This window comes from Procambarus clarkii, chromosome 25 (assembly GCF_040958095.1).
Source record: "Procambarus clarkii isolate CNS0578487 chromosome 25, FALCON_Pclarkii_2.0, whole genome shotgun sequence".
In the NCBI taxonomy this organism is placed as follows: Eukaryota; Metazoa; Arthropoda; class Malacostraca; order Decapoda; family Cambaridae; genus Procambarus; species Procambarus clarkii.
This window is the reverse complement of record NC_091174.1, coordinates 1,254,663-1,279,763: the sequence shown is the minus strand read 5'-3', so window position 1 is coordinate 1,279,763 and position 25,101 is coordinate 1,254,663. Positions and strand designations below refer to the sequence as shown.

Here is a 25,101-nt window from a genome sequence, read left to right as displayed (position 1 = left end):
CATAAGAACTGGTGGTGGAGCAGCCAGCTGACCTGGTCTGCCTCACTCCGCCCCCCTAAATGAGGGGGAGAGAGGTAGGGTGAACAAACTCGTGTTAGTTTCATAAATTTTGGATCATTTGTTTTTATGTGGAGAGTTCTTTTGGCTGTTTTGAGGCTGCAGTTTTATTTCTAACCAAGCAGTGGTCTGTTCTGTTTTGCTGACTTTCTGGCTCATGGTCCCTGGTAGGCCAAATAGATAGCACCTGTAGTCTGGAACTGTATCAGATATACTGTAGTAGCTTTAGGTAGCCACAAGGGGCTCACCCCAGAAAAGGTGTTTTACTGACACCATAAATTTCCAGTCAAATAAAAAAAATTTCGGTATGGCCCATCTCTTCGCCAACTTCCTTTCTCCAAACTTCTGATGCATTGGAACACATCAGCTGTCAGCTAGTAATCATCATGATAAGATCATACTCTGAATATTTCCTCCACCTCCCCTATCTTATCATTTCATCATTTGATGAAATGATAAGAAATATACAAGAACACAAACAAATCCACATGCTATGTATCACGCTATTGTGATTTCTGTATGTATACAAGAATACCATTTATAAATTTACCCAATGCATTAAAAAAGTTTGACTGGTGAAGATTTGTTGCTGGTATGACACTGGGGTATACTTTACCTGCCAAAGCAAAGAAGCAAAGTCATGGGTTAGTTATTCCTCTTCCTTACTATGAAAAAATTAAAAACAAATCTTGGTATGACTTGGAGATAATGTAGGTACAGCACACCTGCATTTGTGTATTTCTTGTTGCATAGATTTGGCTGCAATTCCATAGAGCACATCATCACATGGTAAACCTAGGTACATGCTCCTTATGTTCTACAAGGACAAGACTATGTTGATTTGGAAATTTGTCTTGCTCTACAATTAACTCCTCTTCAACACACACACTGCAGATTAATAAAACCAGCGTTGAATGTAATGAAACGCCATTTTCTGGGCGAGTCCCGGAGGCTCCCCGGAGCTATCCCAGGCTGATATGCTAATGTCAGACTTTGGCATCAGTCATGTGTATGGAGTTCTTAGGCCTACCGGGGACCACGGCCAGAACCGGGCCCCCTCAGAGAGGCAAGGGGAGCAATGGTCTATAGAAGCCCCCGTGTAGTTGGAAGCATTCTATGTCTGCCATCGACTGGAACAGGCACCCAGAAAGGTAAGCGCCCCAAAACAAACCCCTATTCTGGTTAAAATTGCTACCAAAAACCGAACTAGTGGATAGAACTCCCCAACCGAAAACAAGCAAACTAGTGTGACGTCACACACCGCCGCGCCACTGTCTGCGCAGCTCCCCCCTCCCCGGGAGGGGGAAGGGGGAGCCCCAGACCCCCCACGCCGGCTACCCACACCTCAGTTCTTGAGGCTGGATGTCAAAAACGCGAAAAACCGCAGACCGGAGGGAGGGAGGGATGCCGGGGAGCCTCTGGGACTCACCCAGAAAATGGCGTTTCATTACATTCAACGCTGGTTTTCTGGGGGGAGCCCCATCGGCTCCCCGGAGCTAACTACCCACAGACAGAAAAAGAGGGACTTACCCGGGAGGCGGTTGTCGCTCACTCCTGAACTCGAAGCCGAGACAACTGGCTGCAACCGCCGACCCAAAGCAACACAGGCCCGACGAGGCCCAGGGACATTCACAAGGTAACGAGCAGCCAGGACCCTGTTCTACCGCCAAAATCCCAGCGCCCGAATATCAGACCAAGACATATTCCCAAAGACGGCAGCAAGAGCCGCGAACTTACGAACGTCATGGGCACGGGGATAGACCGCAGGCTGGCTGGACCTAATAACCCTGCGGACGACCTGAGAGACCCGAACCCACGAACAGGGAAGAAGGGAAACCGGATCAACCCACAGCGCGTCCCCGGACACAGAAGCTGTGGCGCGCAAATAATGGCGAAGCGCCGCAACCGGACACAAAACATGATGCACCCCCGGCCTGACCAACCAAGCATCAACCACCCATGGACCCCTCCGGAACGCAGCAGTCTCATTCTTCGCCAGAAAAGAAGGAGACGGCTGCAAACGAACAAAACAATCACCACGACCAAAAGAGCAGAAACCCCTGCGCCGGAGGAGAGCATGAAGCTCCCCTACCCGACCCCCAGAGGCCAAAGCCAACAAGAAAAGTGCCATGGAAAAACAATCCTGGACCGAAGGGGCCACAACGAAACGAGGAGATGAAAGGAAAGCGAGCACTCTGTCCAAAGACCAGGATGGCTCAGGCGACGCATGAGCAGGCCGGAGGTGAAACAATGCACGAGACAGCTTGCGAAACGGCGCAGACGTAACATCGATACCGAAAGCAAGCTGAAGCGGCTCCGCCAGCGCAGCACGATACGAAGCGACAGTGTTAGGCATAAGATGACGGTCCTGAAACAACCACGAGAGGAAGGACAAGACCACCCGAACAGACAAGGAGCTAACACGACGAAGACGCAAAAAGAAACGGAAGGACCGCCAGGAAACTTCATACTGTCGCCGAGAAGAAGCCCTCAGGTGGGACACCAACAAGGAGGCCACCTGATCACCATAGAGATGATGATAGACTCGAGTCAAAAAAAAACCATACGCGAAGACTCGAGGAGAAGATCAAACCAGCCACGTGACGTACCGGCCCGATCTGCTGAAAGAGGCGGAGCCGAGGGAAAACCCTCGGGTTCGGACACCGAGCAACCAGCGCCTGAAACCAAGGCTGGGCCGGCCACCAAGGGGCCAGAAGGACAACTCTCCCCTGGTAAGTCTCTAAGCGAGTCAGGACCTGGAGCAACAGCCGAACCGGGGGAAAGAGGTACAGGAACCCCCACCTCGACCAGTCTAGCCGAAAGGCATCGACCCCGAAGGCCTCGCGATCGGGGAAGGGCGCCGCATAAACGGGAAGACGCCGCGACCACGCCGAAGCGAAGAGGTCCACTTCGGGGCGCCCGAACGTCTGGCAAAGCCAACGGAAGGACTCGTCGTCGACCGTCCACTCCGTGGAGAGGGGAACGAAGCGAGACAGGGCGTCGGCCAAGACGTTGGACACGCCCCGTACGTGAACCGCCAGGAGAGCCAAACCCCGAGAACTCAGCAGACGAGTCACCCGAAGCGACCAACCCCAAAGAGACAAGGACCGCATCGAACCCCCCGGTTCAGGCAATGAACCACCGGAGAGCAGTCCGAATGGAGCCGAATCGTCGATCCGCGGGCCACCCGAATCCCCCCCAGAGTAAACCACACTGCCGCGAACTCCCACACCGTGCTGTGAGCTCGACGGAAGGACGGAACCCAACGCCCCTGGCCGGCCTGGTGAGCACTGGTCACAAAACCCCAGCCGAGAGACGATGCATCCGTGTACACATCGAGCGAGGGCTCGGGTAGGCACCAAGGCACTGAACCCCGAAAAACCCGAAGAGGAAGCCGGTGACGCAGCAACCGACGCAAGGCCCCCGGGGGTCGAACTCTGCGATCGCGAGAGAGGCGGAAGGGGGAACCCCGAAGGAACCAGAACAGCCGTCGAAGCCAAACCCGACCCGGCGGGTAGACCACCATGGCGAAGTTCAGGCTCCCGCACAGCCCTTCGAGCAACCGCCAGGTGACCCGAGGGCCCTCCAGAAACAGACGAAGGCGGGACCGCAGCCGCAGGAGAGACTCTGGAGGGAGAGACAAGGAGGCGGTTCAAGAGTCTCAAACGAGACCCAGCCAAGACCAAACCTGAGAGGGAACCAGATGGGACTTCCTCCAGTTCACCAAGAACCCGAACTCGGCGAGCTGGTAAAGAACCAAATCCCTGGCTAGCAAGCAAGCCGACTGGCTGGGAGCCCAAACCAGCCAGTCGTCGAGGTAGGCCAACACCCGAACACCTAGGAGACGCAAACGAGCCACCACAACCCGTGTAAGGCGCGTGAACACGCGAGGTGCCAGGTTCAACCCGAACGGGAGACAACGAAAGCGGTAACTCAGACGCCCCACAACAAAACCGAGCCAGTCCCTGAACCGCGGATGAATCGGGACATGCCAATAAGCGTCCCGGAGGTCCAGGGACACCATCCAAGCTCCCGGCTCCAAGAGGAGCCGAACCTGAGACAGCGTAGTCATCTGAAAGGAGGGGCAATGAACCCAGGGGTTCAGACGGGACAAGTCCAGAATGAACCGCAGGTCCGCGCAGTCCCGTTTCGGAACCGGAAACACACGGGAAACCCAACTGAGGGACGACGTCGTTTCGACGACGCCCAAGCGTACCCACTCCAAGACGACTCGACAGAGCGCAGGGGAAGAAACCTGCCCTGCCAGCCCCGACCCCCCAAAGGGGGAGGGGCCACCCAACGCCACCGCAGGCCACGAGACACGACCCGAAAGGCCCACGAATCGTGGGACCAGGCGCGGGTGAACAGCGCAAGCCGCCCCCCCATCGCCCCGTCAAGGGGGCAAACCGCGAAAGGGTCGGCGACCCTTACGAGACCCAGAACCCCGCACAGCGCGAACACCGCGCCGACCAGACGAGGGAGGGTCCGCAGGAGCCAACCCCAAACCTGACACCAGAGGCCTACCACGACGAGAGGAACCCCGAGCCCTGGCACGACTTTTCCGGGAAGACCCACCCCGGGACCCCCGGAAAACCAACAAGTCCGACATCGGACGACAAGCCGCCGACGCAGCCTGAATAAACTGCGCCACGGCCGACTCCCCAAACAGGAGAGGACAAAAAGGAGAAGAACGCCTAAGAGCCAGAGCCCAAGCAGATTCCACGGAGGAACCCAGCACCGCCTGCCGACATGCGAGACGGGAAGCATAAAACAGGGAAACCGCATCCCGCAAAATCGGCGTGAACAGCTTCAACAAGGCAGCCGACGAACGCGCAGCCGAGGACAAGGTGCCGGACCCCGGGACGGACCCAAGCGTCCCCACATCCTCCATGAGCCAATCCGAAGACAGCTCCAGGAGGGAAAAGAACCGCAAGGCCGAACACAAAAGGCCCCGGGCGCGCAAGTCCTCCGCAACGAGCGCCGCCGAAAGGGAGGGAACCTGCACATGGAGCTGAATAACGCCCACATCGCGGGGAAGGGCAGGGGCAAACAAGCACTCATTCAGGTACTCAAGTTCGCCCCCCAGGAAAACCTGAAGCACCGTGGAAGCTTCCCGCCACTCCAGCGTGCGGGAACGACAGAAGGAATGCCAGGAATCCAGACCAAACAAGGGGCAGTCTGCTAGCCAGGACGACTCCGGAACCTCGTAACGGAGCCAGAAAGGGAACGAAGTCCCAAACCTGAACGTGGACGGATCCATTTCCGAGGCATAATCCGGGTCACGCAGGAGGTAAGCTGCAAAGGCCGCTCGCACTACACCAGGTTGGATGCGATAAGCCCAAAACCTCTGGAAGGACGGAACCGACGTACCCGGGGGAACACGGAACCGAACCCGGGGAGGGGCCGACACCAAATCCAACTCGTACGCAGAGGGGGGAAAAGAAAACCCCACTCCTTGTAACAATAAGCCCCGCTCAGTGGGAAGAAAAACCCAGGCTGGGTCCAACGGGGCCCAAGGCCCCCAAGTCAGCCCCTCCCCAGCCTCGAGGTCCGTCACCACAGGACCCGAGGCCGAGTCCTCTCCCCAAGCCCCGACCCCACAAGACAAGGACGGAGCAGCCGGAAAAGCTGGAGGAAGGGGGGCCCACTGGTCAGACCCTGAAGCTTCGGCCGGGAGACAAGACTCGAATGCCTCTGCCGCCCCCCCGGAAGGGGCAACCCCCGAAGCTGCCCGAGTCTCGAGATCAAGTAACCCCTGCTCCGATCCCGAAACCCTCAGACGCTTCGGGGCCGGAAGCAGGGGCGGGGGACCAGAACGAACAGAAGGGAAAGGACGAGGAGGTGCGGACTGAACCAGGATTGAAGCGACCCCCACCCCCAAGTCCGGGTCTCGAAAAGCAAAGCGGGGCAGCCCCGGGGCATCCGGGGAAGCAACCAACCAAGCGCGTTGCAACAGACGAAACCTAGACTGCAACGCACGCGCCGCCTGTACCCGAATAGAATCATCAGAGGATTGGGTAAATTGAGTCACAAGCAAGCAGCAACACTCACAGGACTCGGGGTCGAAAGTATCACCGACCCAACAGGCAGCGTGGCAGAGGCAAAAACAATGAGGGTCACCCTGAGACAAGGGGACCGAGCAGCCCTCAAACTCGCACACAGCGAGTGGGGACTCCGGGGTCACATCCATCGGACCCACGCGCCCCCTAGGGGATTCCCAGGGTCCTGAGCGTTTACTTGAAGAGGACTCGCGTTCAGGTAGTCCCAGGCAGGGCGCTGCAAACCGGCGCCCAAAACTACCAAGCAAACTTCTAAAGCTGAACCCCAGGGACGTGTACACTCACGGGGACCTAGCAGGGGGTGCCACCGAGGAGAACAGTGGAAGGGCAAAAACAAACTGAATAAAATGACAGAACCCCCCACCAGGCAAAAACAAAAAGAAAAACAAAACCCCGCAAGAGGACAGCGAACCCCAAGGAACAGAGCCGGCCGCGATGTCGGGAAATACAAGCTGAGCAGCACCCTGCGCCCCTACCAGTGCAAACTGCCTCTTACCTGCCGGTAACAAGGGAGAACAGAACACCCAAGAGCCCAACAGGCGGCCGAAAAACCGAAAGGTAAAACGGACCAGCAGAGGCAGACCCCGAGGAGCCTGTGGAAGGTGGCCCCAAGCCCCAAGGGCAGTACTTACAGGGCACCTAGGGAAGGCAGCCCTAGGCGCATGCAGCCCGAGTACTGAAGATAACTCCTGGCTCTCGCACCCACAAAACCAACACCACACGCAAAGCACAGTGCAGTAGCGACACCGGAGCCAAAACACACGACCATCGCCTATAGCATCAGCCTCAAGAACTGAGGTGTGGGTAGCCGGTGCGTGGGGTCTGGGGCTTCCCCCTCCCCCTCCCGGGGAGGGGGGGAGCTGCGCAGACAGCGGCGCGGCGGTGTTTGACGTCACACTAGTTTGCTTGTTTTCGGTTGGGGAGTTCTATCCACTAGTTCGGTTTTTGGTAGCAATTTTAACCAGAATAGGGGTTTGTTTTGGGGCGCTTACCTTTCTGGGTGCCTGTTCCGGTCGATGGCAGACATAGAATGCTTCCAACTACACGGGGGCTTCTATAGGCCATTGCTCCCCTTGCCTCTCTGAGGGGGCCCGGTTCTGGCCGTGGTCCCCGGTAGGCCTAAGAACTCCATACACATGACTGATGCCAAAGTCTGACATTAGCATATCAGCCTGGGATAGCTCCGGGGAACCGACGGGGCTCCCCCCAGAAATAGTAATGAACATTACATTTATCATTTAAACAAAAATTGTTAGAGCTTACCTGAGCTGAGAATGCCACAAAAAAGGCAAACCAAAAGTGACATAACGTAAATGCAAAATTCTTGTAGAAGAAGTATCTGAGAAACTTGCACATGCGGTAGTATGACCACCGTCCATGTACCAGCAAGAGCCGCTCAAGAAATCTGAATTGGGCTACTGAGTAATCTGCTGCTAACACTGCTTGTAAGCCTTCTTGACCAGAAATTCCCACACCAATATGGGCAGCTAGAAGAAACAGAAAAGATCATGAATGTTACTGAGGTAGCAAATCATTTGGTTTTGGTTGCTGAAAGAGTAAACACAGCTAATGAATACATCTCTGAAGTATACAGTTGGATGCAGTTTTTCATGGATGCCCCAACTGTTTAAAAAGAAAACAAAAGTGCCTTTTTCTTCCTCACTTAACTTTTCTTTTTCCCCACAATTTTTGCTCATATAAAAGCACAATTTCTATCATAATAATGTCTACAATTCAGTAAGCCTCTTTCCTGTTACAAAAACTAAAGTTCTCCTAAGGTTTACTGAATTTATGAATGAAGTATACAGGTATGACAAAATATCTAATCAGCCTTAGGATTTTGAGTTATTTAATAATTTCAAATTTGGATGGCAAAACCTGTCAGTTATGTAACTACCCAAGTGTAACCTAAGTGTAGTTACTGGATGAGAGCTATCCTCGTGATGTCTCATCTTGCCAGTACTCAAATAATGTCAAATAATGCTTTGAAATTGCTGATGGTTTTGGCCTCCACCACCTCCTCACTAAACTTGTTACAACCATCTACCACTTTGTTTACAAAAGAAATCTTTCTAATATTTTTCAGCATCTTTGTTTTCTTAGCTTGAATCTGTGTCCTCTTGTTCCTGAAGTTGCTGGTTTCAGGAATTCCTCTTTGTCAATTTGGTCAATTCCTGGTATTATTTTGTAAGTGGTGTTATTTATCACCTCTTTTTCTTCAATTTTCTAGCTTTGGCATATTTAATGCCTCAAGCCTCTCCTCATAACTCTTGTTTTTCAGTTAGGTAAGTCATCTTGTATCATGCCTTTACATGTTTTCCAGTTTATATGCTTCTTGAGATATGGGCACCATACAACTACTGCATATTAAAATTTTGGTTTCACAAAAGTCATGAACCAGTTTCTTTAATATTTCACCATCTATGTAATTAAAAGCATCTCTGAAGTTGGCAAGCGACGTATACGCTGCTGTTACAATGCAGGGATTTATAATGTTAAGGTTACAGAGCTCTGGAAGGCAGAAGTGACTGGAAGGCAAAAGCAAGTGACTGGAAGGCAGAAGCAAGTCACTGGAAGGCAGAAGCAAGTCACTGGAAGGCAGAAGCAAGTGACTGGAAGGCAGAATCAAGTGACCAGAAGGCAGAATCAAGTGATTGGAAGGCAGAATCAAGAGACTGGAAGGCAGAAGCAAGTGACTGGAAGGCAGAAGCAAGTGACAGGAAGGCTGATGCATGGGGTAGGTGAGTAGATATGTGTAGGGACAGTCGAGTAAATAAATGTTATTTGATTTGCATCACATTAGTATAGAAAAAAAATGTGTATAAATTAATAACAACACAAGTGTCACCAATATAATACAAATATTAAGATTAATCTATGTTATAGACCTTACTTTTGATCATGGACACATCATTAGCACCATCCCCGACAGCCAGAGTAACAGCCTTCTTGAAGCGTTTCACCAAGTCCACGACCATAGCCTTCTGCAGCGGAGTAACACGACAGCAAATAACTGCTTTGCCTGAGGAGTAGCACAGAAAAGGCTGCTTATTAACAACCGCTTGTATTATAAATCGCTATATATATTTATTAATTTATTCATATTTAATTGGCAATAGAATCTTTGTCCATATCATAAGATAAATCAATATTTAATATGGTAATTCATGTACTGTATATATTTTATTCTGGAATGAACAGTTTCTTTACACAGGCTTTTTGTTACTGCCATATATTACTGTAATTAGAGTACATTTCATTGGAAAAGTACTGTAGCTGTTATTTAAAAAAAAAAACAGCATTGAATGTAATGAAACACCAGTTTTTGGGTGAGCCCCGAAGGCTCCCTGAAGCTATCCCACTGATATAGTGCTATCTTATTTGGGGTCATTCGTCCTAGTGTTTTTGTTGCCTACCAGGGACCAGCATTAGATCCTGGGCCCCTCAGAGAGGCTCAGAGAGGTGCAGAGAGCAATGGCCTGTGAACACTTTACATTTACAATATATCATACTTCCCATCGACCAGGGAAGGCACCGAGAAAGGTAGGCAAAACAAAACAAACCACTGTCTGGTTGAAAAATGTGATTATCATAAAAAACAAAAAAAATTAGAGCATGAAGCTCCCCAACCCGACCCCAAGAGGACAAGGCCAGCAAAAACAACGCATTCCAAAAATACAGTAATCACAAACTGAAGGAGCTACCACAAACTGACGAGAAGAAAATAAAGAAAAAACCTGGTCCAGTGACCAAGAAGGCTCCGGCAGCACATGAGCAGGCGGGACGTGAAAGAATGCATGAGAAAGCTTGCAAAACGGAGTGGAAGTGACATCCACCCCAAATACAAGTTGCAGCGGCTTCGCCAATGGCGCACAATAATTAGTGACAGTATTCAGCATGAGATGCCGATTCAAAAAACCAGCGTTGAATGTAATGAAACGCCATTTTCTGGGTGAGCCCCGGAGGCTCCCTGGAAACCCTCCCTCCCACTGGTCGGCGTTTTTTTCGCGTTGGTTGAAGCTTAGCTTCCGAACTGGAGCTTGGCAGCCGGCGCTGTAGGTCCGGGGCTCCCCCCTCCCCCTCCCGGGGCGGGGAGGGCTGCGCGGACGATTGGCGCGGCAGTAAAGTGTGGTGTTTGCTTGTTTGCTAGTTTCCTTGGGATTGTAGGGAGTTTTCTACCTCTCTGTTCGGTTTTTGTTGTAGTTTCTTACCATGTGGGGTTTGTTTTGTTATGCCTACCTTTCTGGGTGCCTAACCCCGGTCGATGGCAGATAAGGAAAACCCCCAACCATATGGGGTTTTCCAGGGCCATTGCTCCCTGAAACCTCTCTGAAGGGGCCAGGTTCTGGCGCTGGTCCCTGGTAGGTCTGAACTCCTTAGCTAATGTCCCGGTCTAATATAACATACATTAGCCCGATAAGCTCCAGGGAGCCTCCGGGGCTCACCCAGAAAATGGTGTTTCATTACATTCAACGCTGGTTTTCTGTGGGGAGCCCCTACGGCTCCCTGGAGCTTCATACCCAAAGAGAAGGAAAAGAAAGGGCTAACCCGGGAGGCGGCCGCCACAAACTCTGCAATGCAAAACCAAGACAACCGGTTGCAAACCTGCGACCCAAGGCAACAAGAACGCCCAAGAGCAGACGCGCATAAGGATGGGCGGCCAAGAACCTGTGCGATCCACAACTCCCTGCGCCCGAAATGAGCCCGAGACGTCACCAACACAGCAGCAAAAGCTGCAAACGACTGAACAGCACGGGCGCAAAGACAGACCGCAGGCTGGAAGAATGAAAACACTGCGGACGACCTGGGAGACCCGAGCCCTGAAAACAGGGAACGAAGGAACCGGATCAACCACAGCGCATCCCCAGACACGGTACGCCAGCAACAGCAAAAAGCACAACCGGACAACACAGGACGCACCCCCCGGCCAAACCAATCAAGTACCAATACCCCAAGAACCCCTCCGGAAAGCAGCCGTCTCAACCGTCGCCAGGACAGAGAAAGGCTGCACACCTCTAAAGCTACCACTAGTACCAAAGAGCAGGAAACTGAACCGAAGGGGCTACCACAAACTGAGGGGAAGATAAGAAGGCACCCTGAACAAGGACCAGGATGGCTCAGGCGACGCATGAGCAGGCCGGAGGGGAAATAAAACACGAGAAAATGTATGAAACGTCATACTGTCGCCAAGACGAAGCTCGCAGGTGGGACACCGTCAACAAAGCCACCTGAACACCATAGAGATGGTGATACCCGCGTCAAAATACCAGACGCAAAGAGCCAAGGAGACGGCCGAACCAGTCACGGACAGGACCGATTTGGTATGCTGAAAGAGGCGGAGCCTCAGGAAAAACGCCCCGGGTACGGACCCCTATCAAGCAGCGTCTAAAAAGAAGGCCGGGCCGGCCACCATGGAACCATAAGGACTGTTCTCGTGGGAATGGGCTGCAACCGAGTCAGAATCCGGAGCAACAGCTGGACCGGGAGAAGAGGAACAGGTACTCCCCACCTCGACCAGTCCTGCCGAAAGCATCCACCGTGAAGTCCTCGCAGCTGGGAAAGGGCGCCACAAAATGGACGACGCCTAGACCACGCTGACCCGAAGACGTCCATGGCCAAGAGTCCATACGCCCGACAGAGCCAACAAAACGAATTGGCGACGACTGGCCAACCCACGAAGAGGAATGAACCGAGACAGATGACCGCCAGGACGCAGGACACGCCCCGGACACGAACCTCACGGTTAGCCAAACCCCTGAGGTTCCGGCAAGAACCACCAGAGAACAGTCCGAACAGAGCTGAATGGTAGAGTACCTAGTGACCCAAACCCTCCGAAGCGCAAACCAGACAGCCATGAACACCCGAACCGTGCTGTGAGCCCGACGGACAGACAGACTCCATCTACCTCGGCCGACCTGGTGAGCACTGGTCACAAAGCCCCAGCCAAGAGACGACCCGTCCGTGAGCACATCGAGCGAAGGCTCGGGGAGGTGCCAAGGCACGGAACCCCGAAAACCCCAAAGAGGAAGCTGGTGACGCAGCACCAACACAAGATCCCCGGAGGAACCCAATGAATGCAAGAGGCGGAAGGGGAGTCTCCGCAGGAACCAACAGACGCCGTAGCCAAACCCGACTTCGCGGGCAGACAAGCACGCCGAAGTGCAGACTCCCGCACAACCGCCCAAGCAACCGCTGAGCAACCCGGGACCCCCTCCTGAACAGCCGAAGGCGTGACCACAGCCGCAGTAACACTTCTGGAGGGAAGACAATGAGGGGCCCAAGAGCCTTAAACAAGGCCCAGGGCCGAACCTGGGACGGAAACAGATGGAAAAACCTCCAGATCACCAGGAAACCAAACCCGGCGATCTGGAAAGAACCATCCCCTGGCGAGCAGACAAGCGGACTGACTGGGAGCCCACACCAGCCAGTCGTCGAGGTAGGCCAGACACCGAATCTCAGACTCAGACAGGGCACTAAGATCCGGTAAAGTTGCAAAAAGTATACGAAGTGCCCATTACAAAATAGGGAAGGCAATAAAAACAGCAAACCTGAAGCCCCACCACCAACCGTGCTAGTCCCAGAAAAACTGGAGAGGAACGAGCCAAGAAGTGACCTGGAGGTCTAGGGCCACCATCCATGCACCCGGCCCCAACAGAATCCGAACAGGAGACAACAGTTTTCCGAGGAGGGCATAGGATCCAGGGCGCAGACAGAAGAAGTCCAGAAGAACTGCAGACGGGAAAAGCTCATGACTGCAAAGAGCAGACAGGAACCCCAGAAGGATGGGGCGGATCGACCACGCCCCACGCACCCACGAAGAGGAAATGACGAAGCGCAGGGGAAGAAGCCCACCCCGCCAGCTCTGAACACCCCCAAGGGGGAGAAGCCGTCCTCCGACGCCAGCAGAGGCCGGAAGACAACCCAAAGCGCCCACCAACAGCGGGACCATGAGAGAGGCAACAGAGCAAGCTGCTCCCCCAGCACCCAGTCAACAGAGAAGGGAACAGAACCCCTTCCGAAAGAAAAAGTACACTACCTAAGTCATGAGGAGAGACTACGGGAATTAAACCACACTTCGCTGGAAGACGAAGAGTGAGGGGAGACCTGATCACCACATTCAAGATACCCAAGGGAATCGACAGGGTTGATAAGGACAGGCTATGTAACACAAGGGGCACACGCACTAGGGGACACAGGTGGAAACTGAGTACCCAAAAGAGCCCCAGAGATTTTTTTTTTTTTTTTTGTGTCAGAATGGTAACGGGAAAGCACTAGGAAGTAATGTGTTGACTCCACACACAAGTAACGAGGCTGACCCCCATACAATGTCACATGTAGACATGATAGAGCCCAATAGGCACAGGAACCTAGACACCTGTTAGACAGTTGAGAGGCAGGACCAAAGAGCCAGAGCTCAACCCCCACAAGCACAACTAGGTGAGGACATATATTGTAAAAGTACAAGTCGCCGACTAGTGGGCAGAGAGCACCACACCGGCCAGGCAAAGAAGGCACAAAACTGCATCAAAAGGCCCACCTCGACAGCAAAACTGCAAAGTCCCAGCATAACCACAACATGTGCCAAGACCCAAAAAGAACAGTCTGCAAGCCAGGAAGACCCCGGAACCCCAGAAGGCAGAACCGGGTCACACGAGGAAACAAAAGTCCCCTGAACCCACAAAAAGAGGGCCCAAGAGGAAGAAACCTCCAGAACGAAACCAAGAAACCCAAAGGAACCAAGAATCGAACCAGGGGGAGCCCAAACCACCACATTTGCCGGCGGAGAACACCACTGAAAGGCAAAGCACAGCCCCCAGCAGAACCCCCTGGGAAAACGGTCCCAACAGACCGAAAATCGAGGGACAAGGTGTGGGAGCAAGCATACCAGCCAGGGGCACTGAGCCTAAACCCAAAGGCTCAGACCCAAAACAGAAAAATTGGAAAAACCCGTTGTAAAATCAACACCCAAACGTTCCCAGAGGAACAGGCAATGGCAAGAAAACACCATAAAAACAAAGAAACGACAACAGGAGAACCAAAACCCTGAAAAAAAATCGAAAACTCACCCGAGACGCTCACTCGCACACCCAGACGCATGTAAACAAACTGCAACGCCGCCCTGGTGGCCACGCCGTGAAACCGGCAGACGAAAATGGCCGCCAGCAGGGGCTGTGACTGATGCTAAATACACAAAAACACGCCAGCAAATGTGGGAAGCTAGCAGACTGGATGGGCGAAAAACGTCGCCCAACAGCAGAAAAACCCCGGCAGGGGCAAAACCGCCCCAGAACTGCTAGCAGGCATCCCCCACAGCCCCGGGAACCAACAACAGAGGCCCCGGGGATGAGCCGTCCTCCAAGCCCTCCACCCTTAAAGAAAAGCAAAAGTCCATGGGAAAGGCAACAAGAAAGGGCCGCTGGTAAGACCCAGAAGCCTTGGCAGGAGGCACAGGCTCAAACCTCCGTCCCCAACCCGAACGGGGCAGCCCCCAAAAACCGCCCGAGTCTCTGCCGCAACTAAACCCCGCCCCGACCCCGAAACCCGCAGACGGTCCGGAGCCGGGAACATGGAGGGAAAGGGGCGAACAGCACCTAACCAAACGAGGCGGCCACGGGGCATTCGAGTGGGAAACCAACCTAGCATGTTGCAGCAACCTAACCAAGCTTGCAACACGGATGCCGCCTGTACTCCGAACAGTAAAAACATCAGGAGAGTACTGGAGAACAAGCAGAGAATCTCTCGCAAGACTCCGGGTCAAGGTGTCAGTGACCCAACAGGCAGCATGACGGAGGTAAAAATGGCGACTGTCACCCGGAGACAAGGGAACAGCAACCAACGATCCCGTACAAGACGGGTTGGAACCCGGAAGACACATTCAATGGCCCCCCGAGCCCAGACAGGGGTTTCCAGGGTCCGTAGGGGTAACAACTACGGGAAGCCCGGGCAAGGTGTTGCTAACCGGTTAAGAAACCCAAACATAACAAGAGGGTAGATTATAGCACTGAAAACCCCTGAGACGTGTACAATCACGCGGGCCTAGCAGAGGGCCGCCAAACACTACCAGTGGAACTATAACCACCTTAGGCAGACCCCCACCAGGCATGAAAATTAAAAACAAAAGAAAAACCCCGCAAAAGTACACCGTCTCCAGAGGCAACAGAAACCGGCCGCCGCTTAGGTGGCAGGCTGCGCAACACCTTGACGCCCTAAACCAGCACAACACCAATCCCTACCCAGGGCCAAACAAGGGCCCCAAGCCCCAGCTGGCCCCAAGGGCGAGGCAAATGCCGAGCAGCAAGAACCTCTACGGGAATGGTTCCCGAACGCCCCCAGGGAAGATAACCCTGTTACGCAAGGCAGTACTCACAGGGCACTTACGTAAGTCAGCCACTAAGCACATGCAGCCCCGGCACTGATGAAGTACTCCTGGCCACCGCACAACACAACACACGGCAGTGAACGCCACACAAGGCAAACACCGCCCAGGAAACTGAGGCCAGAGAAGCGTCAATCCCGGTTGACATTAGCGAACGAACTGGAGCTTGGCATCCGGCGCGGTAGGTCCGGGGCTCCCCCCCTCCCCCTCCCGGGGAGGGGAGGGCTGCGCGGACGATTGGCACGGCAGTAAAGTGTGATGTTTGCTTGTTTGCTAGTTTCCTTGGGATTGTAGGGAGTTTTCTACCTCTCTGTTCGGTTTTTGTTGTAGTTTCTTACCATGTGGGGTTTGTTTTGTTATGCCTACCTTTCTGGGTGCCTAACCCCGGTCGATGGCAGATAAGGAAAACCCCCAACCATATGGGGTTTTCCAGGGCCATTGCTCCCTGAAACCTCTCTGAAGGGGCCAGGTTCTGGCGCTGGTCCCTGGTAGGTCTGAACTCCTTAGCTAATGTCCCGGTCTAATATAACATACATTAGCCCGATAAGCTCTAGGGAGCCGTAGGGGCTCCCCACAGAAAACCAGCATTGAATGTAATGAAATGCCATTTTCTAGGTGAGACCCGGAGGCTCCCCAGAGCTATCCAAGCTGATATTGCTAAAATTAGACTTTGGTATCAGTCAGTGTGAATGGAGTTCCTTAGGCTTACTGGGGACCACGAGCCAGAACCTGGCACCCCTCAGAGAGGCACGAGGAGCAATGGCCTGTAGAAACCCACATGTGGCTGGAAGCATTTTTTGTTTGCCATTGACTGGGTCAGGCACCCAGGAAGGTAAGCATCCCAAAACAAACCCCTATTCTGGCTAAGAAATTGCTACTGAGAGTTGAACTAGTGGGCAGAGTTCCCCAAACAAAAATGAGCTAACGAGCATGACGTCACCAAGTCACCGCGCCGCCATCTGTGCAACTTCCCCCTCCCCGGGAGGGAGAAAGGGGAGCCCCAGACCCCTTGCGCCGGCTACCCAAGACCCCAGTTCTGAAGCTGGAAACCGCTGACCAAAGGGAGGGAGGGAGGGAAAGGTTTGCCGGGGAGCCTCCGGGTCTTACCCAGAAAATGGTGTTTCATTACATTCAATGCTGGTTTTCTGGGGGAGGGAGGCCGTTGGCTCCCTGGAGCTACGTATTAAAAGACAAAAACAAGAGGGACTTACCCAGGATGCGGTCATTGCTCGCTCCCCAGAGCTGAGACAACAGGCTGCAATCGCCATCCCAAGGCCACACAGGCCCGACAAGGCCCAGGAACATCAACGCAGGAATATGCAGCCAACTTACGAACGTCATGGGTACAGGAATAGACTGCAGGCTGGCTGGACCAAATCACCCCATTAACGACCCAAGAGAACCGCACCCTGGAACAGGGAAGAAGGAAAACTAGAGCACCCCAAAGTGTGACCCCAGTCACTACAGCCGTGGCATGCATAGGACAGCAAAGAGCTGCAACTGAGCACAACACATGATGCACCCCCGGCCAGACCAACCAAGCATCAACAATCCAAGGACCCTTCAGGAAAGCAGCCGCCACAGTCGTTGCTAGAAAAGCAGGAGACTGCAGCAAGCGAGCAACCTAACACGAAGGACCAAAAGTGTAGAAACCCTTGCGCCTGAGGAGAGCATGAAGCTCCCCAACCTGACCTCCCCCCCCAGTAGCCAATGCCAACAGGACAAGAGCCTCGGAAAACAGTTCAGAACCAAAGGGGCCACAACAAACCGAGGCGAAGAGAAGACAGCACCCAATCCAAGGACCAAGATGGCTCAAGCGGCACATAAACAGATCAGAGGTGAACCACACCAGAGACAGCTCACAAATTGGTGCAGAAGAAACACCAAAACCGAAAGCAAACTGCAACAGCTCCACCAGCACCGCATGAGACAAGGCGACAGTTTGTGGCAAGATGACAGTCCTAAACCTTTACAAGAGAAGGACAAGACCACGCCAACAAGATGCAGCATGCCTACGAAGGGATAAAAAAAAAAAGGAAGGACTGTCAAAAAACCCCAAACCGTCAATGAGACGAAGCAAGCAGGCGGGACACCATCAATGAAGCGACCTGAACACCAACAGATGGCGAGAGACTCGAGGCAGAAATACCAGACTGGAAGACTTGAGGAGGAAACTGAACCAGCCTCACCATGGGCCAGACTGTGCATGGGAAGAGGCAGAGCCACGAGAAAAACCCTGGGTGCGAACACCGAGCAAACAGAGGCGGAAACCCAAGCTTGCAAGGAACCAGATGGAACGTATGCTGTACAGAAAACTTCCCAATGCTAGCAAGCTCGCCAGGAGATCGAAGACGCTGTGGTTCCGACGTGAGACTTGCGAGAAGTGACATCGTGAGATCAGGAACGTGCCAACTGGCAGGTTAAGCCAGGAAACCAGGAACCCAAACCCGACAAGCCAGGAAAGTATCAACCCAGGCAAGCAGACATGCCCCATCTGGAAGGAACCCCCTGGGATCCCTGAAGGACCAACAAGTCTGACAACGGATGACAACAAGCCGCCGCTAGCAGAAAAAGCCGAACCGCAGACGCTGCAAACAGCAAGGTCAAAACTGCGATGAAAATTGAAGAGCCAGGGCCCAGGCTGAGACAAACGAGGAAGCGAGCACCACCAGCCGAAACGCGAAGCGAAAAACAGTGACACTGCATCCTGCAGGAGCGGCATACCCAGCCCCAGCAGGGCAGAACAACGCACGCAATGCCGAGTAAGGTATGAGGAGAACTAACCAGGACGTGAACAGCACAAAAACAAAACTTACCACCTGAAAGGGAACACAAAGAAAAGGCCGGAGCCAGGGCATGAAACCTAGCACCTCCTGGCCCAACGAAAAGAAACTGCAGGGGGCAGATGAGGAAGAATGGAAGCTAGGTAGAGGCGGATGCGGTGCCACACACCCGTATGCAGAGAAAAGAACTAGGTGTTCTCCCCATATATTGAATCTAGAACACCCCGAGTTTCTATGGGGCTTGGACTGTAGAGATAAGAAGAGCAAGAGCGGCGAATCACCCGAGAGAAAAAGGACGTGGAACACCAACCCTTGTGTACACCGTCCATAAACAAAACAAAAAACCAGCGTTGAATGTAATGAAACGCCATTTTCTGGGTGAGCCCCGGAGGCTCCCTGGAGCTTATCGGGCTAATGTGTGTTATGTTAGACCGGGACATTAGCTATGGAGTTCAGACCTACCAGGGACCAGCGCCAGAACCTGGCCCCTTCAGAGAGGTTTCAGGGAGCAATGGCCCTGGAAAACCCCATATGGTTGGGGGTTTTCCTTATCTGCCATCGACCGGGGTTAGGCACCCAGAAAGGTAGGCATAACAAAACAAACCCCACATGGTAAAAAACTACAACAAAAACCGAACAGAGAGGTAGAAAACTCCCTACAATCCCAAGGAAAACAATCAAACAATCAATTTACTGCCGCGCCGGTCGTCCGCGCAGCCCTCCCCTCCCCGGGAGGGGGAGGGGGGGGGCCCCGGACCTCACCGCGCCGGCTGCCGTCAGTTCGGAAACTAGGCTTCAACCAACGCGAAAAAACCCCGCCGACCGGATGGGAGGGAGGGTAACCAGGGAGCCTCCGGGGCTCACCCAGAAAATGGCGTTTCATTACATTCAACGCTGGTTTTCTGGGGGGAGCCCCTACGGCTCCCTGGAGCTACATACCCAAAGAGAAGGAAAAATGGGACTTACCCGGGAGGCGGTGGCCACAAACTCCTCAACTCGAAGTCGAGACAACTGGCTGCAACCTGCGACCCAAAGCAACACAAGAACGACGAGGAGCAGGGACATTCACCAAATAACGGGCGGCCAGGACCCTGTTCGACTTCCAAAATCCACGCGCCCGAATATGAGCCCAAGACATATTACCAAACACGGCAGCCAAAGCCGCAAACTTCCTAACGTCATGGGCGCGAGGATAGACCGCAGGCTGGCTAGATTTAATAACCCTGCGGACAACCTGGGAGACCCGAGCCCTGGAACAGGGAACGAGGGAAACCGGATCAACCCAAAGCGCATCCCCAGCCACTCCGGCCGAAGCGCGCAGGTAACGGCGAAGTGCAGCAACAGGACACAACACATGATGCACCCCCGGCCGAACCAACCAAGCATCAATGACCCACGGACCCCTCCGGAAAGCAGCCGTCTCGTTCTTTGCCAGAAAGGACGGAGAAGGCTGCAAACGGACAAACCTACCCCCAGGACCAAAAGAGCAGTAACCCCTGCGCCGAAGGAGAGCATGAAGCTCCCCTACCCGGCCCCCAGAGGCCAATGCCAACAAAAACAAAGCCTTGGAAAAACAATCAGGAACCGAAGGGGCCACCACAAACCGAGGAGAGGAAAGATAGGAGAGCACCCTGTCCAAGGACCAGGACGGCTCAGGCGGCGCATGAGCAGGCCGGAGGTGAAACATAGCACGGGAAAGCTTACGAAACGGGGCGGATGTGACGTCCACCCCGAAAGCGAGCTGGAGCGGCTCCGCCAGCGCCGCACGATACGAGGCGACAGTATTAGGCATCAAATGACGGTCCTGAAAAAGCCAAGTAAGGAAGGACAAAACAACCCGATCCGAGAGAAAAGACAACCTACGAAGAGCCAGAAAATGGCGAAAGGAACGCCAAGAAACTTCATACTGTCGCCTAGACGAAGCTCTCAGGTGGGACACCATCAAAGAAGCCACCTGATCACCATAGAAATGGTGATACACCCGCGTCAAAAAGACCAGACGCGAAGAGCAGAGGAGAAGGTCGAACCAGCCCCGTACCGGATTGGACCGACCTGCTGAAAGAGGCGGAGCCGCGGGAAACGTCCCGGGTTCGGGCACCGAGCCAGAAGCACCGGAAACCAAGGCTGGGCCGGCCACCAAGGGGCCACGAGGACTACTCTCCCCGGGAATGTCTCTAACCGAACCAGAACCCGAAGCAACAGCTGGACCGGAGGAAAAAGGTACAGGTAACCCCACCTCGACCAGTCCTGCCGAAAAGCATCCACCGCGAACGCCTCGCAGTCGGGGAAGGGCATCACATATAGAGGGAGACGCCGGGACCACGCCGACGCGAAGAGGTCCACATCTGGGAGACCGTACGTCTGGCAGATCCAACGAAACGAGTCGTCGTCGACCGTCCATTCCGTGGACAGGGGAAGGAAGCGAGACAGACCGTCCGCCAGAACGTTGGACACTCCCCGGACGTGAACCGCACGGAGAGCCAAACCCCGAGAATCCAGCAGACGAACCACTCGAAGGGACCAACCCCAAAGAGCCAAGGACCGAAGAGAACCCCCGCGGTTCAGGCAATGAACCACCGGAGAACAGTCCGAATGGAGGCGAATGGTCGATCCCCGAGCGACCCGAACCCTCCGAAGCGCGAACCAGACAGCCGCGAACTCCCGAACCGTGCTGTGAGCCCGATGGAAGGACGGACCCCACCGACCCTGGCCTGCCTGGTGAGCACTGGTCACAAAGCCCCAGCCGAGAGACGACGCGTCCGTGAACACATCGAGCGAGGGCTCGGGAAGGCGCCAAGGCACCGAACCCCGAAAAATCCGAAGAGGAAGACGGTGACGCAGCAACCGACATAAGACCCCCGGAGGGCGAACCCAACGATCGCGAGAGAGGCGGAAAGGACGTCCCCGAAGGAACCAAAACAGACGCCGAAGCCAAACCCGACCCGGCGGGTAGACTAGCATGGCGAAGTTCAGACTCCCGCACAACCGCTCGAGCAACCGCCGAGTGACCCGGGACCCTCTCAGAAACAGCAAACGGCGGTCCCGCAGCCGTCGCAACGCCACCGGAGGTAGAGACAAGGAAGCGGTCCGAGAATCCCAAACAAGACCCAGCCAGGTCCGAACCTGGGACGGAACCAGATGGGACTTCCTCCAGTTCACCAGGAACCCGAACCTGGCGAGCTGGGAAAGAACCAAATCCCTGGCGAGCAGACAAGCTGACCGACTGGGAGCCCACACCAGCCAGTCGTCGAGGTAGGCCAAAACCCGAATCCCGAGAAGACGCAGACGGGTCACCACAACTCGGGTCAGACGCGTGAAAACGCGAGGTGCCAGATTCAGGCCAAAAGGTAGGCATCGAAAACGGTAAGCGTGACGCCCTACCACGAAGCCTAACCAGTCCCTGAACCCCGGATGAATAGGAACGTGCCAATACGCGTCCTTTAGGTCCAGGGACACCATCCAGGCACCCGGCTCCAACAGAAGCCGGACCTGAGACAGAGTAGTCATCCGAAAGGAGGGGCAAGGAATCCAGGGGTTCAGACGGGACAAGTCCAGAATGAACCTCAGATCCGCACAGTCCCGTTTCGGCACTGGAAACAGGCGGGAAACCCACCTGAGGGACGTAGTCGGTTCGACCACGCCCAAGCGCACCCACTCCAAGATGACTTGACGAAGCGCAGGAGAAGAGACCTGCCCTGTTAGCCCCGAACCCCCCAAAGGAGGACGAGTCGCCCAACGCCACCGCAGGCCGGATGACACGACCGAAAAGGCCCACAAATCGTGGGACCAAGCGTGGGCAAACAGAGCGAGCCTCCCCCCCATCGCCCCGTCAACGGGGCAAACTGCGAAAGGGCCGACGCCCCGCACGAGAACCCAACCGTCGAACAGGGCGAACACTGCGCCGCCCAGACGACGCTGGCCCCAAAGGGAACAACGGCTCAGAAACCGGCACCAAAGGCCCACCTCGACCAGCGGAAACCGAAACCCTGGCACGACCCCTCCGAAACTGCCGAGAACGACTGCTCCGGAGAATCAACAAGTCCGCCATAGGACGACAACTAGCCGAAGCCGCATGCAGAAACTGGGACACCGCAGACTCTGCAAACAGCAACAGACAAAAAGGAGACGAAAACCTTAGAGCCAGGGCCCAAGCGGAATCCAAAGAGAGGGCGAGCACAGCCTGACGGCACGCGAGGCGAGAAGCAAAAAACAGAAACACCGCTTCCTTCAGGATGGGCGCAAAGAGCTTCAACAGTGCAGCCGACGCCCTAGCTGCCGAAGAAAGCGCCCCGGACGAAGGCCCTTCAGCCAACGCTCCCACATCCTCCTCGAGCCAAGTAGAAGAGAGCTCGAGAAGGGAAAAGAAACGCAAGACCGAAGCCAAATGCCCACGGGAGCGCAACTCCTCCGCAACCAATGAAGCCGAAAGCTGAGGAACCTGCACGTGAAGCTGGAAAAGGCCAACATCCCGAGAAAGCACAGGAGCGAATAAGCACGCATTAAGGTGCTCAAACTCGCCCCCCAGGTAAACCTGCATAAAAGTAGCAGTCTCGCGCCAATCAAGCGTGCGGGTCCGACAGAACCCATGCCACGCCCCCAACGAAAAGAAAGGGCAGTCTGCTAGCCAGGAAGACCCCGGAACCTCCAAACGTACCCAAAAACGGGAAGAAGAACCGAACTCAAACGAGGACGGATCCATTGGGGAGGCATAACCCGGGTCTCGCAAGAGCTTCCCGAGCCACCTTCGCAGAGAGACGGGAAGTAGCAAACCCCTGTAAAGACGGAGCCGAGGTACCCAAAGGCGCCCGGAACCGAACACGGGGAGGAGCCGAACCCAAATCATACTCATACAGGGAGGGAGGATAAGAAAACCCCTCCCCCTGCAACAATAAACCCCGTGGGGAAGGCAAAAGCACCCAAGCGGGGCCACAGGGGGCCCAAGGCCCCCAGGCCGACTCCTCCCCAGCCCCAGGATCCCTTACGTCGGGACCCGGGGCAGAGCCGTCCTCCAAACCCTCTACCCCTGAAGAAAAGGTAGAGTCCAAGGGAAAGGCAGACAAGGGGGCCTGCTGGTGGGACCCAGAAGCCTCGGCAGGAGGAACCGGCTCAAATGCCTCCGTCCCCGACCCGGATGGGGCAGCCCCCGAAGCAGCCCGAGTCTCTCCACCAACTAAATCCTGTGCCAAAGCCGAAAGCCGCATACGTTTCGGAGCCGGACACAGGGGGGGTGGTGCAGGAAGAACCACAGGGGAAGGACCAGAGGGCGTAGGAGTCAAAGCCATAGCAATCAACGCCCCCAGGTCAGGGTCCCTAAAGCCAAAACGGGGCAGCCTCGGGGCATCCAGGTGGGAAACCAATCTAGCGCGTTGCAATAACCTAAATCTAACATGCAACGCTGAAGCTGCCTGTACTCTAATAGGAACATCCTCAGAGTAAAACCTGAGCACAAGCAGAGAACAGGACTCGCAAGACTCCGGGTCAAAGGTGTCACTGACCCAACAGGCAGCATGACGGAGGCAAAACAGGTGACTGTCACCCTGAGACAAGGGCACACTGCAACCTTCAAACCCGCACAAGGCAGGCTGGAACTCGGGAGACGCCTCCATGGGTCCCCGAGCCCCGACAGGGGTTTCCAGGGCCCGTAGGGTAGCAACTACGGGAAGCCCGGGCAAGGTGTTGCTAACCGGTTAAGAAACCCAAACAAAACACGGGTAAACGATAATACTGAAAGCCCCTGGGACGTGTACAAGCACGGGGGCCTAGCAGAGGACCACCAAAACAATACCAGGGGAACTATGGGCCCACGAGGCAGCACCTCCACCAGGCAACCAAAAACAAAACAAAAGAAAAACCCCGCAAAAGTACACCGTCCCCAGAGCAACAGGAACCGGTCGCCGCTTAGGTGGCAGGCCGCGCAACACCTTGACGCCCTAACCAGCACAAAACCACTCCCTACCCAAGGCCAAACAAGGGCCCCAAGCCCCAGCTGGCCCCAAGGGCGAGGCAAATGCCGAGCAGCAAAAACCTCTACGGGAGCGGTTCCCGAACGCCCCAGAGAAGATAACCCTGACACGCAAGGGCAGTACTCACAGGGCGCCTAGGGAAGGAAGCCCTAGACGCATGCAGCCCCGGCACTGATGAGGTACTCCTGGCCACCGCACACCACAACAACAGCAGAGAACGCCACACGAGGCAAACACCGCCAAGGAATTTGAGGCCAGAGAAGCGTTTATCCCGGTTGACACTAGCTTGCGAACTTACGGCAGCCGGCGCGGTGAGGTCCGGGGCCCCCCCCCCTCCCCCTCCCGGGGAGGGGAGGGCTGCGCGGACGACCGGCGCGGCAGTAAATTGATTGTTTGATTGTTTTCCTTGGGATTGTAGGGAGTTTTCTACCTCTCTGTTCGGTTTTTGTTGTAGTTTTTTACCATGTGGGGTTTGTTTTGTTATGCCTACCTTTCTGGGTGCCTAACCCCGGTCGATGGCAGATAAGGAAAACCCCCAACCATATGGGGTTTTCCAGGGCCATTGCTCCCTGAAACCTCTCTGAAGGGGCCAGGTTCTGGCGCTGGTCCCTGGTAGGTCTGAACTCCATAGCTAATGTCCCGGTCTAACATAACACACATTAGCCCGATAAGCTCCAGGGAGCCGTAGGGGCTCCCCCCAGAAACACCCACGGTGCAAGCGCAGGATGCATGAGGTCCGAACTGCACAACCTGCCCAGTGGGGAGGGCGCCAACTATGTGTATGTAAGGAATATTATCAATGCCGAGACAGAGCACGGAGAGAAGATGTTATCATAAAAGAATGAGATACAGTATCGAAAACC

General features: G+C 54.7%; 1 protein-coding gene across 8 annotated transcripts in view; it reads right to left on the bottom strand.

Moving 5' to 3' along the window:
• Nucleotides 1–25,101, bottom strand: part of ATP8B (ATPase phospholipid transporting 8B) — a 405,277-nt gene that overhangs the window by 45,944 nt on the left and 334,232 nt on the right. For all 8 annotated transcript variants that reach the window (XM_069331137.1, XM_069331131.1, XM_069331133.1 and 5 more), the window contains 2 exons: nucleotides 9,010–9,138; nucleotides 7,380–7,603 (listed from right to left, as the gene is read on the bottom strand). In XM_069331137.1, coding sequence (XP_069187238.1) covers nucleotides 7,380–7,603; nucleotides 9,010–9,138 — 353 coding nt within the window. The remainder of the gene's footprint in view (nucleotides 1–7,379; nucleotides 7,604–9,009; nucleotides 9,139–25,101) is intronic.